At 35.1% G+C, this 16,806-nt stretch overlaps 1 protein-coding gene across 3 annotated transcripts in view; it reads left to right on the top strand.

Annotated features, from left to right (window-relative positions):
- Positions 1-7,592: 7,592 nt before the first annotated feature.
- LOC120539116 (macrophage mannose receptor 1-like) overlaps positions 7,593-16,806 on the top strand; it is a 74,059-nt gene continuing 64,845 nt past the window's right edge. For all 3 annotated transcript variants that reach the window (XM_039768889.1, XM_039768888.1, XM_039768887.1), the window contains exon 1: positions 7,593-7,658. In XM_039768889.1, the coding sequence (XP_039624823.1) occupies positions 7,605-7,658 (54 nt within the window). In that variant the 5' untranslated portion in view covers positions 7,593-7,604. The remainder of the gene's footprint in view (positions 7,659-16,806) is intronic.

The raw sequence follows: 16,806 nt of genomic DNA, 5'->3' as shown, positions 1-16,806 counted from the left end.
CATCTTCTACAGATCATCAGAAGGGAAACCCAACTAAACTGGCATAAACTTCCTGTCCAGACCACACCCTCCTACTGACCTCACTTCTGGCACTTTCCCCACGGACCTGCCTTTTCCTACACACCACCTATAAAGCCCCTGCACCTTTCCTCCCAATTCAGTTCTGTTTTTTCCTTACAATATATGTGGTGGACTCCCAAATCTTTCTCTCTATCTTTCCTTGTTATTACTCCTTTTAAAAGTCACCCAAACAGTCCTAATTTGTCTGAGACTGGATAGACTTAACTACTTTTTTCTTTATTATTTTTGATTACAGGTTTTTGAAGTTAGCTGTGCCTCTTGACTTTAATTTCTTATTTGTGATTTGGTTTTGATGATTCCCTTTTTGACTCCAGATTTTAATTTTTATTTGCTTTTGATTCCATTCTTTCTCCTGATCTTCACTCAACTGCTTTTCTGGTCTAACAGCCTTTGTTTAAACAGAAAAGCTAGAAAACATGTAGAAACCAGATGTCCAAAAATGAAAGGTGCAAAAAAAGGCAAGAAACTGGTAACACTTTATAATAACTGCACACTATGAAGCATTAGTTAAGCATGACTAAATACTTTGTTCATCATTTAGAAAGCATCACTTCCACATTAATTGGCATTAGCAACCACTTTATAAATGCCATTATAAATGCTTCAGTACTGATCACAAGCATATTTATAATGTCTTTGATAACTGCATTTACGATGCTTTATTAATGATCAATTAATATTTTTCAAAGAAGTATTAAATTACATATAAACCAGTTATGAAGAGGTTGTGAGTGGTTCATAAGATCATTTACAAAGTGTAAGTAAATAACTAATAAACTATTTAAATGTACATCTAGTTGTTTAGACATAATGATGCTGTGTTAACAAATGCTTTATAAACACACATCCCTGATATAAATCATGATTTATTTAGATAGTTAAAAATCATTTGGTACTTGCTAGTTAACTATTGTTGTGAGCTAATCTAAAGTGAGGACTACTTATGTTTTGTAAAGGCTCAGTTATGGTCTCAGCAGAAAAATGGAAACAGCACAGATTGATAAAGAACATACAAATATTTATTACAAAGAATGTAACTTCAACTTAATACTTGATATGAAATAGAAAAATTAAACTCTGCAATCTCATGTAAAAATGTACAAAAATACACAAAATATTTTACCAAATGAAGAAAAATATCAAAATATGCTTACATAGTAAAAAGGTTTCTTGTAAAGGTAAACATGGTCGTACAAGTACAAAAATTCCACAAGAAAATTTAAATTCTACATTTCAAATTCAATAGGTACAATTAGCAAAGACTGAAAAACAAATATACTCAACAAATACTTGTATTGTAATATTATATATACAATACACGATATATATATATATATATATATATATATATATATATATATATATATATATATATATATACAGTATATTAAAAAGACATAAATCCTAGCCATCTCATTTTTCTTAACTGACTTTGACTACTTGTATTTTTTTGAAATGTCATAAATCAATCTGCCAAATGCACCATCATGGTGTTTCTTTGCTAGCCATTCATTCCACTCAATCACTGCAAGGTGGTCAGAAAGCAAACTCTCAGTCCGATTTCCCCTAAGCCTCCAAATCTGCTCCTTGTAGGATCTCCATGCCCTCTCAATATGCTGGGTATGGGCACCAGTGTGGGGATCTACATACCACCTGCTGTGGTTGACAATGTGATGGTTGTATCCTAATGCAGGGAGTATACAGTAGGCACACCACTCGTCACTAATAATAGATGACCCAGGCCTCACATGAAGGGCAATCAAGGGGACAAGATGTCTTTTAGATTTTCTCTCCATAAGATGTAGAATAGGTTTTCCAGATCTTCTCTGTTGATTTAGCCTCACACCTAACATCCCAAAGACCCACTTCTTTCTTTTCCATCCACCAACCATTCTTCCTTTACCATACTAATGGAGAAGAAACACAACAAACACAAACATAAACAGATACAAACATCATAATAACAGTAACTTTAGTAATTATAACTGATATTTACAAAGGAGATTTAAAGGCTCAGTTATGTTCTCAGCAGAAAAAAAGAAACAGCATGGATTGATACAGAACATACAAATATTTATTACAATTATACATCAATTGACATTTAGTTAAAGGTGATATTATTATAACATACCTTTCTTTTGTGCCGAAAATGGCTTTCGTCGATCACAACAAACTCCCTTCTTCCACCAATCTGCTGGCCTTTACGCCTTCTCATCCTTTCAATTGCTGTAACACAGACTTCCCTTATTTTCTTTGCCATTTTACTAAGAGTTGCTGAACTGCCTGCAATGCTGTCATCCATCATGTCTATCTGCCGTAACCGTAGACCCTGTGTAAACCTTCAAAGGCAAATAGAACATTTACTTTTTATGTAGGTCTTTTTGTAAAATAATTGACACTGTATGCCATATTAAAAATTTTACACATTTTATTAAAATTATAAAAAAGACAGCAACAAAGTGAATTTATAACATTCATATTTATGTTTCTACTTTTATTAATTGCCTACCTGTACATGAATTACACCCACTTGCTAAAGGAGACCTTTGATGCACTGAAGATTGATTTGTGCCTGACAGAAATTTGTTTTGCCCTTCCCTCATGTGCTGCTTGTCGACAAATCCTATTTTTAAAAACATAAAATACTGATTTTTAGAAAGGAGTTTTTCCTCAATGTCCACCAACATTATCACACACAGCAAGTGTTGCAATTTATTTTACATATGCATTTATTATTATTAATTTATTATGTATTTCTTACCAAGCATATTGATCTCCACTGTTTGTCCTTTTCTTCAATTTCATGCTCTGGTGGCATATTCTGCATTTAATTTTTCTTTTTAGCAGTTTCATTTTTTGAAGCCACTCGATCAGCTTCAGTGTGTTTTTGACAGAACTGCACTCATTAATAAGCTTCTTAAGCCGGTTTAAACTGCTCATTTTAAACAAAATAAACTAAAATAATTGCTGTAGAAGGTGGTGAATGTATACTGACGTCCAAGTAGTTTGTGAGCTGGTGGGTGGAAGAAATCACGCTCCCGCTTTTATACATAATCAACGTTGGACAAAGTTTAACTTGCGCATTTAAACATCATCAGCAGATGGAAGGAATACCAAAGTCGTGCATTTATGCCATGGAGAACCCCGAGCAAAGTCGAAAAGGCGTGTGGACCCGGGCCAAGAGGAATGCCAACTTGAACACGGAAACACTGGATGACACGGCCGTCAGTGGCACTAGCGGTGAGTATATTGTTTGTGTGGCACGAATTATGGGTGATGGGTAGCATAAGGTCATAAGTTCGGGGGCGCGCAGAGGGGCGGGAGCGCGCCGCGCTGCATGCATTTTTCTTCCTGTTAACAGATGACTTGTGTAATGATGATTTTAATTCTCTTAATGTACAGGGCAGGACGGTATGAAAGTTTGTTAGACAGCATTAGAGATAATAAAACCGTCTTCATTTATTGAAATGTACAATTATTTTCAATTAGGTATGTCCATGGCCCCCACTGCACAGCTGGCAGACAAAAGAAAATCCCATGAGTTGGAGATGTGTAAGCTGAGATTGGACTGTCAAAAGGAGAAGACTGATGAGCTGACCAAGGAGAGAGACTATCTAAAAGAGCAGCTGGCATCAGGTTGGTCTCCCATCACACAACATCTATTCAAATGATAGTACAGTTGTCTCATTATTTGATTTTATCTTTGTGGTCCTGTGTGCTATTACTGCTAGCTGTGAGCCTTATGTATGTATTTGTATTTGTATTTATTTATTTATTTTATTTTATTTTTTTATTAATTTTATTACACTTCATACAAAGCAATCAAGTTTTTACAAAAAGAAAAATAGAGTTAAGAACAGATCGATCCCCACCCTTGAGAGAGAGAGCAAGCCAAACGGCATAAAAATTTTACAGCTTTTAAACACACCTAAATTAATAAATTCTCTATGCTTCATGAACTTATTTTAAAATATTACTGATTAGATCCTGCCATGTTTTGAAAAACTTAAGTATTTGTATTTATTTTAACAGCTCTTAGAAGAGAGGCCACAGGTTCCATCCAGGCAATACCCTTGTCTTCAAATTTCTCTAGTGACAGCTCATCTGAATCTTCCTCTGATATTATGTCTGACTCCTCCTCTAAGACATCCTCATCAGATGGGTACAGAAAGAAGAAAAGGAAGAAGAGGAAAGAGATGAGGATCAAAAGGAAAAAGTATGGAAAGAAGTCGAAGAAAATGGAAGCAAAGACATGTCAGAGAGGTTAGAATGTTATTTTCACCCTTTCCACTAACAGTGTTTTAAGTATGCCACTGCTTATGACTGCTGTACAAGTGTTTCTGTATTGGCTGTTTTTTTTCTGCATGATTACTTAATTCTGGAAGAAGTTACAGCAAACTACATCAACTACACTTAAGAGAAATATTATTTGATAGCTGAAGTATTTTAAAGAAAAAACTAATAAATCTGCTCTGAACTTTGTAGAATGTATCATACTGTAGATAAAAACAATGTTGCAGTCAAAGAATGAGCGAGAATATTAAAGCCAAATGCTAATATTTTCTTTAAATTACAGCTCAAAACCCACAGCAAGTGGTGGCACGATACAAGAAAATTCTTTGGCACTTTAGTAAAGAAGGGACCATGTCAGCTGCTTTCAAGCATGTTGGGGTGGACCAGAACACAGTGGTGGTCACTGCTCCAATAGCAGAGCTGTACATTGCCGCACGTGTCAAATATCAGGAACTCCTTAAAAACCACAGCAGTCAAGTTAAACTTGGTGTGTTTGCCACACAGTGTGGTGCTGCCATTCTGGAGGATCCAGCTATAGAAGACACCATCAAAACCTTTAAGGCTTCTGGAAAGCTGCTGCCTTTAAAAAAAAAAGTGAACTGAGTTCACATTAAACTGGTACAATTAGTCAAAACTCATCCACTATATACACTGCTGTTCTCTAATGTTTTAAAGTTGGTATTCAGGTAGTTAAATTTAATTTTACTATATTATTGTTGTATTTATACAGATTCTATTTGTTGTATTTTGGCACTTATGTGAACCAGTGTTGGAACTGGACTATTTTTATTTAGCAATATTTACATTTTACAGAATTATATTTTTAAAATCAGATTGCTGACCCTTATTTCATTTTATTCTAGAGTTTTTTGGAAGTTTACAATTTTGCATTCTTTTAGACTCTGCATTGAATTCTTACTTAGCCAAGTTAACTGTTGCAAGAAACCTTTTTTCATAGGTTAAACATCATATATTTTTAATCATTTGTTGAGTATATTTATTTTTAATTTAACTCTTGAGTTTGAAATGTAGAATTGATTTGGATTTTGCCAAACTGATTTTATGTGGAATTTTTGTTGCACTTTTTTACGACCATGTTTAACTTTGCAAGAAACCTTTTTACTATGTTAACATTTTTTGCTATTTTTCATTTGGTAGTTTTTTATATGGGATTGCAGAGTTTAATTTTTCTATTTTATATCATATTTTTATATTTTTATATTATTTTTATATTTTTTATATTTATATTATTTTTATATTTTATTTTTATATTTTATATATTTTAATAAATATTTGTATGTTCTTTATCAATCTGTGCTGTTTCCTTTTTTCTGCTGAGACCATAACTGAGCCTTTAAATCTCCTTTGTAAATGCTTTACAAAACATAAGTAGTCCTCACTTTAGATTAGCTCACAACAATAGTTAACTAGCAAGTACCAAATGACTACCTAAATAAATCATGATTTATATCAGGGATGTGTGTTTATAAAGCATTTGTTAACACAGTATCAGTATGTCTAAACAACTAGATGTACATTTAAATAGTTTATTAGTTATTTACTTACACTTTGTAAATGATCTTATGAACCACTCACAACCTCTTCATAACTGGTTTATATGTAATTTAATACTTCTTTGAAAAATATTAATTGATCATTAATAAAGCATCGTAAATGCAGTTATCAAAGACATTATAAATATGCTTTGTGATCAGTACTAAAGCATTTATAATGGCATTTATAAAGTGGTTGCTAATGCCAATTAATGTGGAAGCGATGCTTTCTAAATGATGAACAAAGTATTTAGTCATGCTTAACTAATGCTTCATAGTGTGCAGTTATTATAAAGTGTTACCAAGAAACTCAAGATGTACTTTTTAAAAAATTAATCCAAAAACTCATACTCTGGCATAGCAACACTACCATGTTTTATACTAGCAGAATCATGAGGTTAAATATTACAACAACAAAGATGAGATGACTAGGAACTGGCAATTGCATGGCAGCATGAATACTGAAAACAAGAATATGTCAACATACAAACTTTAAAGACATCTCATAACAATAGTAAATAATAATAAAGATAATTAACTGAATAGTAAATAATGCAAAATTAATTTAAAAATGCACAGAGAGTCACAACAGGAAAAATATTTGCATGGCTGCAAATCTGACTGTTGCTTTTCCTGACTAATGCTTAGCAAAAATATACTTTAAGATTGACTTCTTTGATCAAGTAATATAGCATGCTACCATATTAAATATTTTCCCCACCATACTGTCAGATGTGGCCAATACAAATCACATGACTAATGATCATACCTGCAACTGGTAAACAACACAATTCTCAAAATGATGACATGGAGACAGAATCAAGGAAATGGTAAAAAATAACTATTGTGAAACAACCAGTGCCTGCATAGAATTTAACAGTAGTTCCTACCTTGCCAGTTCCTTTTTAATTTGTTTAGATACATTAAAAGCAATGAAGGAGGTATGTTAGTGTAATCAATTGACAAAAGATGCAGTTTAAAACAATAAAACACTTGAAAAGGGCAATTCTGATTAAGGCAACTAGAAAATAATTCCTTTAAAATTCTGCAAGGGTAATAAATTAAAATCATTCTGATTATGATTGTAAGTTGTCAGTAGTATACCTGAAATGTGAGTTTATCCATGTGCAAGGCAGTTGATGCACAGTTTTCACACTGCTTTTTAGGCTGAGAGCATCAGTGCTACCAGAGCATCATTGTCTCTTCTCTACCAGCCGGGTTGAGTTTCGGACAGGCGTGAGTTTTCACCATGTGTAAATCTTCCTACTGCATTTTATTTTTATGAACGCACAAACAATGCTGACAGATGCAAAGCCCTTCCTTTATTTGGCATTTTAGTAATATATTTCCATTTTAAATGTGTGAGCATTTTACTTATGATCAAGTATGATGTATTGTCCCACTACTGATTGTGCAGTCAAATTTAAAAAAAATGTAAACTCATATTACAGAAAATGAATAATATAGTTAAAATAATATAATTAATTATTAAAATTGGCTTTGTTCTTTGCTCCAATTTACTCCTAAAACATCCTAATTGCAAATTAGGATAAACAAGGTTATCTCAATTATAACATATATTTAGTGGAAAAGTACTCTAAATGGACTGATACAATTCCTTGTTTTAATGTTATTGAAATAATTTTGATGTTTTATTTGGCAGGAAGTACAACAGAAATGTTACAAGTGGCTGGTAAAATCCTTCTTTCTGATTTGCAATGTGACACCAAGGTATTAACATATTTCTTTTATAATTGCATAATATATATATAATTTCTTTTATATAAATAGCCCATTTACAATTATAAAAGGAACAAGTGCAAATTATTTTACTGAAGTTTTGTCTTAAATAATTCTGTACATATTCTATATTTATAGAAATGAATGTGAAGCCTGGGGCACATACAGCCCAACACAGACAGGCAGGACACAGGTTCACCACACAATATGCACATTTAATGCTTCCCCACAATATAAAAGGGCAACAAACAGTTCTTCCACCTCCAGTCCTCCACATAGGCTTTGTCCTTCCTCCTCACTCTGGCCATTGAATACTGGCAACTGTCCCCTTTTTATAGAAGACCTAGAAGGAATCCAGTTTGCCAACAACTTTCTTCCAGCAAATATCCAGGAACACACTGGTGGTGGCCACGGGCCCCAGCAGAATTGAGCTTCCATGCTCCAAACCCGTGGTCCCGCTACCCTCTATCAGTCTGTGTTGGGGGGGATTTCTGAAAAAAGCCCTATCCCCCAGTCCTTCCATTGTTGTGGAATCCTAGCCAGGTAATGGCCACACTAATAATATCACAGAAAGATTTGTCTAGATAATGAGAGTATGACTTGGAGCAAAGCTCAGAACTACTGTCAAGTGAACTACACAGACCTGGTCAGTATAAGAAATGAGTGTAAATAAGTAGATAATGGAAAAAAGTCTCTTCTGGATTGGCCCGTTCAATTGTCCTTGGAAATGGTCTGATAGAGGGAATTCAACATTTCGATATTGTAGTGTAAATAAGCCACAACCAGACAACTGGTATCATAATGGAAAATATACAAACATTAATTATACTGGTGGATCTTGGAATGATCTTTACTGTGGAACTATATTGCTTTTCATCTGCTTAGATTGCAAGAACTTTATTTTGCTTCCTGTTTTATCACACTTAAATTACCGTCCTGGAAAAGTATGCTTATAGAAAATTGGTCATTCTTGACCAGGACAACAAATACATTGAGCAACAAGGATCCTTACATCTCACAGGCTTACACATTGTCAGTTATGCCATGGCTGGAGAAGAACTTTACAAAATGCCAAGACAGAAACCCTACCAGTCAATCTGCTCCTCAGTACTCATTAAATGCTCCACTTTGGACCATTTCAAAAATATTTTTATAGCTTTTAGGGGCAGTGGCAAGACATCACAAATTTGCAATGCTAACTTCTTCTGACTCAAAACGTACAAGCAATCAGTATATTCATATGTCGTAAATGTACGAAGGACGGTCCTTGGGTGTGTGGTAACTGTTAATATTTGAATGTGATGATTTTATATAGCACGGAACGGAAATCAGCAGTTCTTAGCATTGCACCACAGAAGCTGTCGTATCAACCGCCTACTGTAACTTGCTTTCTTTTTTCTTTGGTTATAATCTTGAATAAAATTGCATTTGTTTTGTTACTTGTTACTTACATAAAAGCCAGATCGAATGTTAATTATTTGGATTTAGTTACTTACTTCCTGCAGCGTAAAGCCACTAGTACACTGCAGAGCTATAGCGCATCTTTATGTTAAAACAGCAGTGTCAGATGGTGGGGGAGGATAGGGTAGGATCGTGAACTGAGAGAATGAAACTGAATTAAAAAAAAAAACCAAACCTAACCCTTTACAAGTATCATATATTTACACTGGCTGTTACAGACTGAAATCAAATGTATGTTTTTACTTTAAAATAGTAAGAATAAAAGCAGCTCACCTCTCAAAACTGACTCGTCAGGGATCGAACCCATGAAGTTTTGATTACCAGTCAACAGTTAATACCATTGCGCCACCAAAGCAGTCATAGTAAATGTGTGTCAATGTTGCACCCTAACGCGGGTTCTTTTTTTTAATAAAAGCTCAATTGTTCTGTTATATTTGTACATTTTGTGACAGTGCTTCTTTGATATTTGGACTTCAGGTTTCACACATTATAAACGTCATGTCTACATTTTATCAATTATTACTAAAACATGAAAAACATTTCTGTTTTAACGATGTGTTTACATAAATCGTTGTAGACACGGAACACACATGAAATGCATGTGTTCCAAATAACGATATAGTATTTATAAAAGGTGTGATTTTGCTTGAATTCTCACTGAATACAACTCCAAGCAACTGACATGCATGTAAGCAGACTTGAGCTGAGAAAACTGTGCACCGGCTTGTTGTTTGCTGCTTATCCACACATAGACGCTGATGGAGAGGTGAGAAGCGATTTAAGGTGGGACGGATCTACAAGTTTTTTCGTAGACTCTGGTAATTCTAGTGTTAAGGTTGTGCTTATTTACAAATGCTGTATCTTCAATGCAATTAATATATCTGAAAATCTGCAGCTCCCCCTGGCGCCCTTCATGGAATCTAACAGGGCTGCATCAAACACCAGCTCTCAGCGTGCCCTGCGGGAATCCGTCGTGCTACAGCCACCCAGGACGGCTGCCCTCTAGCGTCCCAGGGGAGGTATTGCCTCAGCGATCCTCTCTGCCCTGGTCCTTACATTCCATTGGCGACCCAGCCGGGTAATGATTGTGGCCACCTGTCACACCTTTATAAAACCTCATGCTGTTCCAGTGTAGTGCTGAGGTGTCACCTCCTGCAATCAGGTCCAAATCCAGGTAGTTTGTCATGTGGTTGGTGTGGCAATGTGCTCTCAGCACATGTTCCTAACCTTTTATACAGAAATAAAAGGACTTTATACACGGTGCCCTACTACTACAGCGTCATTGCTTGCATAAAATGAACAATGCATGTTTATTTAAAATAATGCAGAATGCTTGAATGCTTCCTATAGAAAACATATTCCAGTGTAAAACACATCACAGTGTATTTTAATAGTTAAAACAAGAATAAAGATATACTTGCTGTGCTTGATACACCTTAAAAAACTAAAGAAAATATCTTACTTTAAATTACATCTACTACATTTTTATGGACAGAATTTACTACACTGGTCACTTGAATGCCAAATAAAGCTAAGAAACATTGCACCTTACTTTACTTCATTACCACAAGAAGTTTAGTTTGAATTTAATTGTGTGACACTCACACAAAAAAGCATCAATACAAATGAAAACTGCAAGAACAACAATAATAATTGTTATAATTGACTGCCAGCATAATAGTGTAAAAAACTCTACGTTCAAATGCCTGTGGGTAAACACAATTCTGAAACTTATTACTCTTGATAGATCTACGCCATTTAATAGATGGAAGGGCAGTGAAAAGTGAATAGATGAGGTTGGATATATAATAATGGAAAGAAAGTGAGATTTTCTACACTGTAGTGTGTTGGGCTGTAACAAAACACCAAAAGAGGCTGACCAAGTCAACAAGCTAATTAAGAAGGCAGGCACAGTTATGGGACAAACTCTCAACTTCCTGGAGAGGAGGAGAGAATGACAACAAAACTGAGCGAGAGCCATTACGGACAATGCTGTACATCTCCACTCTCTGACACACTAACAATTTCAGCGAACTAATTATTCATGAGAATCGTGCCAGGAAACACTTGCAATTTGTTTTTATAATGTTATGTGTGTTGCTTGCTGAAGTTCTGTATAAAGCTAAATTTCCCCTAATAGGATGCTATCTATCTATCTATCTATCTATCTATCTATCTATCTATCTATCTATCTATCTATCTATCTATCTATCTATCTATCTAAAATGAGCTCAAACCCTGAATATTACATGAGATGAATAAAATGTTAGCTATTACCTTGATCAGTAGCTGTTAGAAATGTTTAAAACAAAAAAAAATGTATCTAAATCAGCGAATTGTTGTTTCTCATGTTCAGGTGTGCTTACATCATACCAACTTGTGTCACAGTTACTGTCTTGAGATGATGGTCATATGAAGTGAAGAATGAACTACACAGACCTGAGGCTAGCTGAGAAATAAACAGTGAACCAGCACCTGCTACAAAATAAAGCTGGACCAGATTAAGTCCCCCACAGGCCCTTGGGTGACTTAATGAATAAAGCTCCTTAGCAGAGAGTTGATCATACTTAAAGCAATTCAGCATGTGGCCACCCTGCCATTTAATGTGCATGGAGATTCGAGTGGTGAAGTGGGGTATGAGGGTCCCCAAATGTGATAGTTTCATTGAGAAGGCATCACCCTTGCTGATTTCAATGTGTAGTCACCCAGTTGTTTCATTGAGCTATGGTGATATCTGTACTAGGACACCGGATAGTTTCATTGAGGTTAGGATGAGTGGGGTTTTCCCTTGGTAATTTTCTCATGCAGGGGGAGGATGAGTGGTGGAAAGGCAATTATCTTCAATGCAATTACCATATCTGAAAATCAGTCTGTGATATGTTCAAACACTGGTTTTAAAAATATCTAAATCATTTTAAAGGACACTCGATAGTTTCATTGAGGTAGGGATGGCAGGGTTTCCCTTAGTAATTTTGCCATGTAGGGGGAAGATGTGTGGTGGAAATAAATGCGGGAAACCAATGTATTTATGAGATTTTGCAGTATAAAACATTCATTTTTTTGTTTGCTATATGTTTTTGTTCAATTTTTTATTTTCTCTTTATTGAAAATATATGTGTTATGCTACATTCATTCCTTATCCTTAGGCTGTCCATTGAACAATATGGTGAAGCATGAAAATACTCTTATTTGCTACAGTACTATTTCCATAGATAAGCTACTTGTAAATTTCTCATTTTTTAAAAGTTGGCACTGTGGGAAAGGGAAATCTTCTTTTAACAAACATAACAAGAAAAGAACAAAGAGCTATGTTGGGATACAAAAGATTTGTGGTGGTACTGAAAAAGTATAGAAGACCAAACATATTCACAAAAAAATGTATTTGGATCAAGCATACAGTGTAAATATGACCGTATCCTACTAATACAAGCATAAAGCATCAAAGAGAATAAGGAACTCCAACCTAGACTATGAAGAAAACATCTGATAGCCAGTGTGCGTATTAAATAAGAATGGGCAGTCAAAGTGTAAAGTATATAAATCATTTTTAGAGGTCTAGAATAATCAGCATTTTTATATATAATATAGTAGTGGTGATGTACATTTTAAGACATACTACATATTTTAGGGGATCGAAATAAAATATTAAATACACAGTCAATTGTATAATGGAAATGTTTATAATGTTCATTTAAGGGGATCACAGGATCATGCTTATGTGTACTATCTAAGAAGCAGCATTGCCTAATTTTTCTTATTTTTCTGGGTGAAAATGGAAATAATGAGAAGGTAACAATGAAGAAGGGAAAGTACAGTTTGCCTTGAAAGTACATACATTTTAATGTTAAAAGACCATATTTATAAATATTGGATTCTGCCAAATACATGATATCTATGCATAAATAAAGCTGTATTAAAGATATAGTTGATAAGTTACCATTAGATTACTTAGCACACAGCAGAGCACATAATAACTGCTTTCCTCAAGAAGTCCACTCTTGACCCACCTCAGGTAGATAATTACAGACCAGTGTCATTCCTCTTCTTTCCATCCAGAACATTGCAATGCACTGTCTCTAACCAAGTCTCTTTCTTTCTTGTATAGAATAGACTGATTGATGCTAATCATTTAGGCTTCAAGAAGGGCCATTCCACAAAGACAGCTCTACTTACTTGTACCATCATCAACACATTACAGCGAGCAACATTCAATTTGTCCTGTGCTGCCTTTGATGCTACCTACCACCAGATCCTTCTTGCCACCCTCTTTGACCAACGCATCACTGAGATGTGGTCTGAGTTCTACCTCTTGGGCAGATCCTACCATGTATCCTGACACGAAGAGATATCTAGGATACACTAGGCAAACACAGTTGCCATTAGAAATATTGATAACCCCTCTGTGCTTCTCTCTATACAACTCATCTCTAAGCACTGTCATTCAGTCTCATGGGTTTTTAATCAATCTGGTGTTAATGATATGAACTTGTACATGAAGTTCCCTCCAGAAGACTACATAGTATCAGCTTGATTTTTGGTTGTCTTTCTGATATTGAAACCTGGATGAAGGAACACAATCTCAAGCTCAATCTGGCGAAGACAGACCTTCTTGTTATCCCTGCCCATCAGTCTATTCAGCACCACATCTCTGTTTGTCCTGGCTTATTATTGCTAACACCCACAAAGTTGATATGCAACCTTCATGGTGTGATTGATGACTAGCTGTTTTTCAGACACCATGTTGTGGCAGCTTCTCTGTGATGCAGATTCATTCTCTACAATATAACAACATTTTTTTTCATTCATAACCCAGAATCACACAAGGAATGCATCAGGCCCTGGTTTTTGACAGCCTTCAGTTTTGATATGTAAGATCAGACCATTTCTGACAAAGTACACAGAACAAATTCTGGCCCAGGCTTTGGCCCTGTCACATCTGGACTACTGCAACTGTCTGCTGATAGGGGTACTGACATGTGTCACCAAGCTGCTGCAGAGGAGTCAAAATGCAACGACACATCTGGTGGTCAACCAGCTGAGGCTGACACATCACTTCTTTTTTCAGATCACTACATGGATTCCTGTAACAGTAAGTATCAAGTTCAAATCCTTGATGCTTGTCTAAAGAGTAGTGAGTGAGTCAGCGCCTGTTATATATGGAGACACTTGTGAGGTCCTATGCTCATTCTCAACCACTCTGGTCTGTTGATGAACAATGTCTGGTGATGTCTGTGTTTATGTTACATACAGTGTGTACTGTTTGTATACAGTATATGTTGCACCATGGCCCTAGGAAATGTTATTTCATGCCAGTGTGTGTTGCAATACTGTGTATGGAGGGTATGACAAGAAAGACACTTTCCTTGACTTGACATCAATACTGATATTAGTTTTATGTTCAGCAATATATTGTCAAACTGAATGAAAAGATTTACCAACATGCTATTATGATTTGACAGAAACAATCACATCCCAAAGAACTAATATGAGCAACTACTTGAAATAATGTAGCCCGTGTGGTATGGAGTATCATCATGCTTAAAGCAGTCATTAGATGATAGGTAAATTGTGGTCATAATGGGATGCACATGGACAGCCACAATATTCAGATAGGCCACTGCATTCATGCGATGATTGATTGGTTTTAACGGACCCAAAGTGTGCAAAGAAAACATTTCCCATGCTATTACACCACTACCACCAGCATGGACTGTTGACGCCAGACAGGTTGGGTACAAGGTTACACACTGATGGCACCAAATTCTGATCCAAACCATCTGTGTGTCTCAGCAGAAACCTTTCTACAGCTGTCCACTTTTGGTGAACTTATGCCCACTACAGCTTTTGCTTTCTGTTCTTGGCTGGCAGGAGTGGAAACTGATGTGGTGTTCTGCTATTGTATCCCATCTAACTCAGGTTTCAACATGTTGTGCTTTCTAAGATGCTTTTTTCTGCTTGACATAGTTATACAGAGTGGTTATCTGATGTACTTTAGCCTTACTGGCACCAAATTGGCTATTCTGCTCTGACCTCTCATCACCATGGTGTTTCTTTCTCCTGAAATGCTGCACAGGGGATTGTTTTTTTTTTTTGTTTTTTGTACCTTTCTGAATAAAGCCTAGAGACTGTTGTGTGTGCAAATCCCAGGAGATCACCTGTTACAGAAATACTCAGACCAGCCTATCTGGTACCAGCAAATATGTTACAGTCAAAATCACTAAAGATTAAATTTTTTCCCAATCTGGTGTTTGATGTGAACATTAACCGAAGCCCCTGATCTGCATCTGCATGATTTTATGCATCGTGTTACAGCCAAATGATTGGCTGATTAGAGAATTGTGTGGATAAGCAGGTGTACAAAGGATTCTAATAATTAACTCAGTGACTGTAAATTTGCAATGTGTGTACAGAAGGTGGTTCCCATAGCCTAATCTTTAAAGCTGATTGATTCTTATTTTGACATAAACTATCACATTTTTTGTACAGTTTGTGAAGCTTTTTTTTATTTTATTCTAACATATCCTTACACTCCCTTGTCCTCAAAATTTTAGTCAATGCAGATCTGTTTAGTCTAGCCCTTTTCTTTACTAATTTATATTTTTATGGTTTGTTCTACTGCATATGAATCTCTTAGACAGAATTAGATTATTTAATTCTCAACATAATATTCTAGAGTTTATAAACTATGGCTTAGCATTAACAATGAAAAGCTTATATTCAAACCATATTTTTTCAACAAGTGTGCAGAAAATATTTAAGCAAATTACATGCAAATGAAAAAGATGACAAAATATTTTTTTCCTCATTTGAGTTCCTTATGTATAAATGTTGGGAGGAAAAAGGTTGTACAAACGCAATTGAAGCTGACACGCCTGGGTTACACAGTGCAAAATAAAGGTAGGAACTAAACATATGTTAACAATATTAACACTTTGATTTATGCAGTCATAATAATAATAATTCATATTAAGAATTAATTTGAAACAGATTCTGCCCTTTAACTGCTAATTTTTTTAGTCTTTTTACAGCTTAATTTTTCTTTAAACCTATCATAAAATGTATTCTGTATGATACATTAAATTATTTGTAATTAAGGTTTGTTGTTTAGCATGAAAGCATATTTTGATATGTTTAATGTAGTGACTTTCAATATACAAATTGTGACAGTATATTTCAGTTTTGATTAGGTAGTTTCCACATATATTAGAATTATTGTGCTAAAATTGTCTAGAAATGCAGACTCTTACCTTACTGCTGTAACACATTATGGAAGTAATCAAGTTAAGTTTTGGAAATCCCTTAAAGGGTTCAGAGGAGGAATTTTCCCAAATTTTTTAACATATGTTATAAAAATTAAGTTTTGATGCTTTCAATTTGCATCTTCTCTGCACTTACAATTGCATGTACAGTCAGAGGAACTGTAAATATGCCTAAAAGGTAACGCGCCCCCAGGTAGTATTGAGACCAGTCCTGAAAATGGAAAAATAATCTGTTTTATTTAAAGGCTTGGCCTTTGTCCCACTTGCTGCAGATCATTTAATTAGGCAATTAGAGGTTTATAGGAATTATTAGTATAAATCACCCCATGTACAGAGGTGGTAATGATTTAAATGATTGCTGTCCGGTTCAATAGTCTTTGATAGATAGATAGATAGATAGAACGTTATTTTCCTCTATT

This window comes from Polypterus senegalus, chromosome 11, assembly GCF_016835505.1.
Source record: "Polypterus senegalus isolate Bchr_013 chromosome 11, ASM1683550v1, whole genome shotgun sequence".
NCBI lineage: Eukaryota > Metazoa > Chordata > Cladistia > Polypteriformes > Polypteridae > Polypterus > Polypterus senegalus.
Note: the sequence above shows the minus strand (reverse complement) of the source record. Positions and strands in the feature narration are given on the sequence as shown.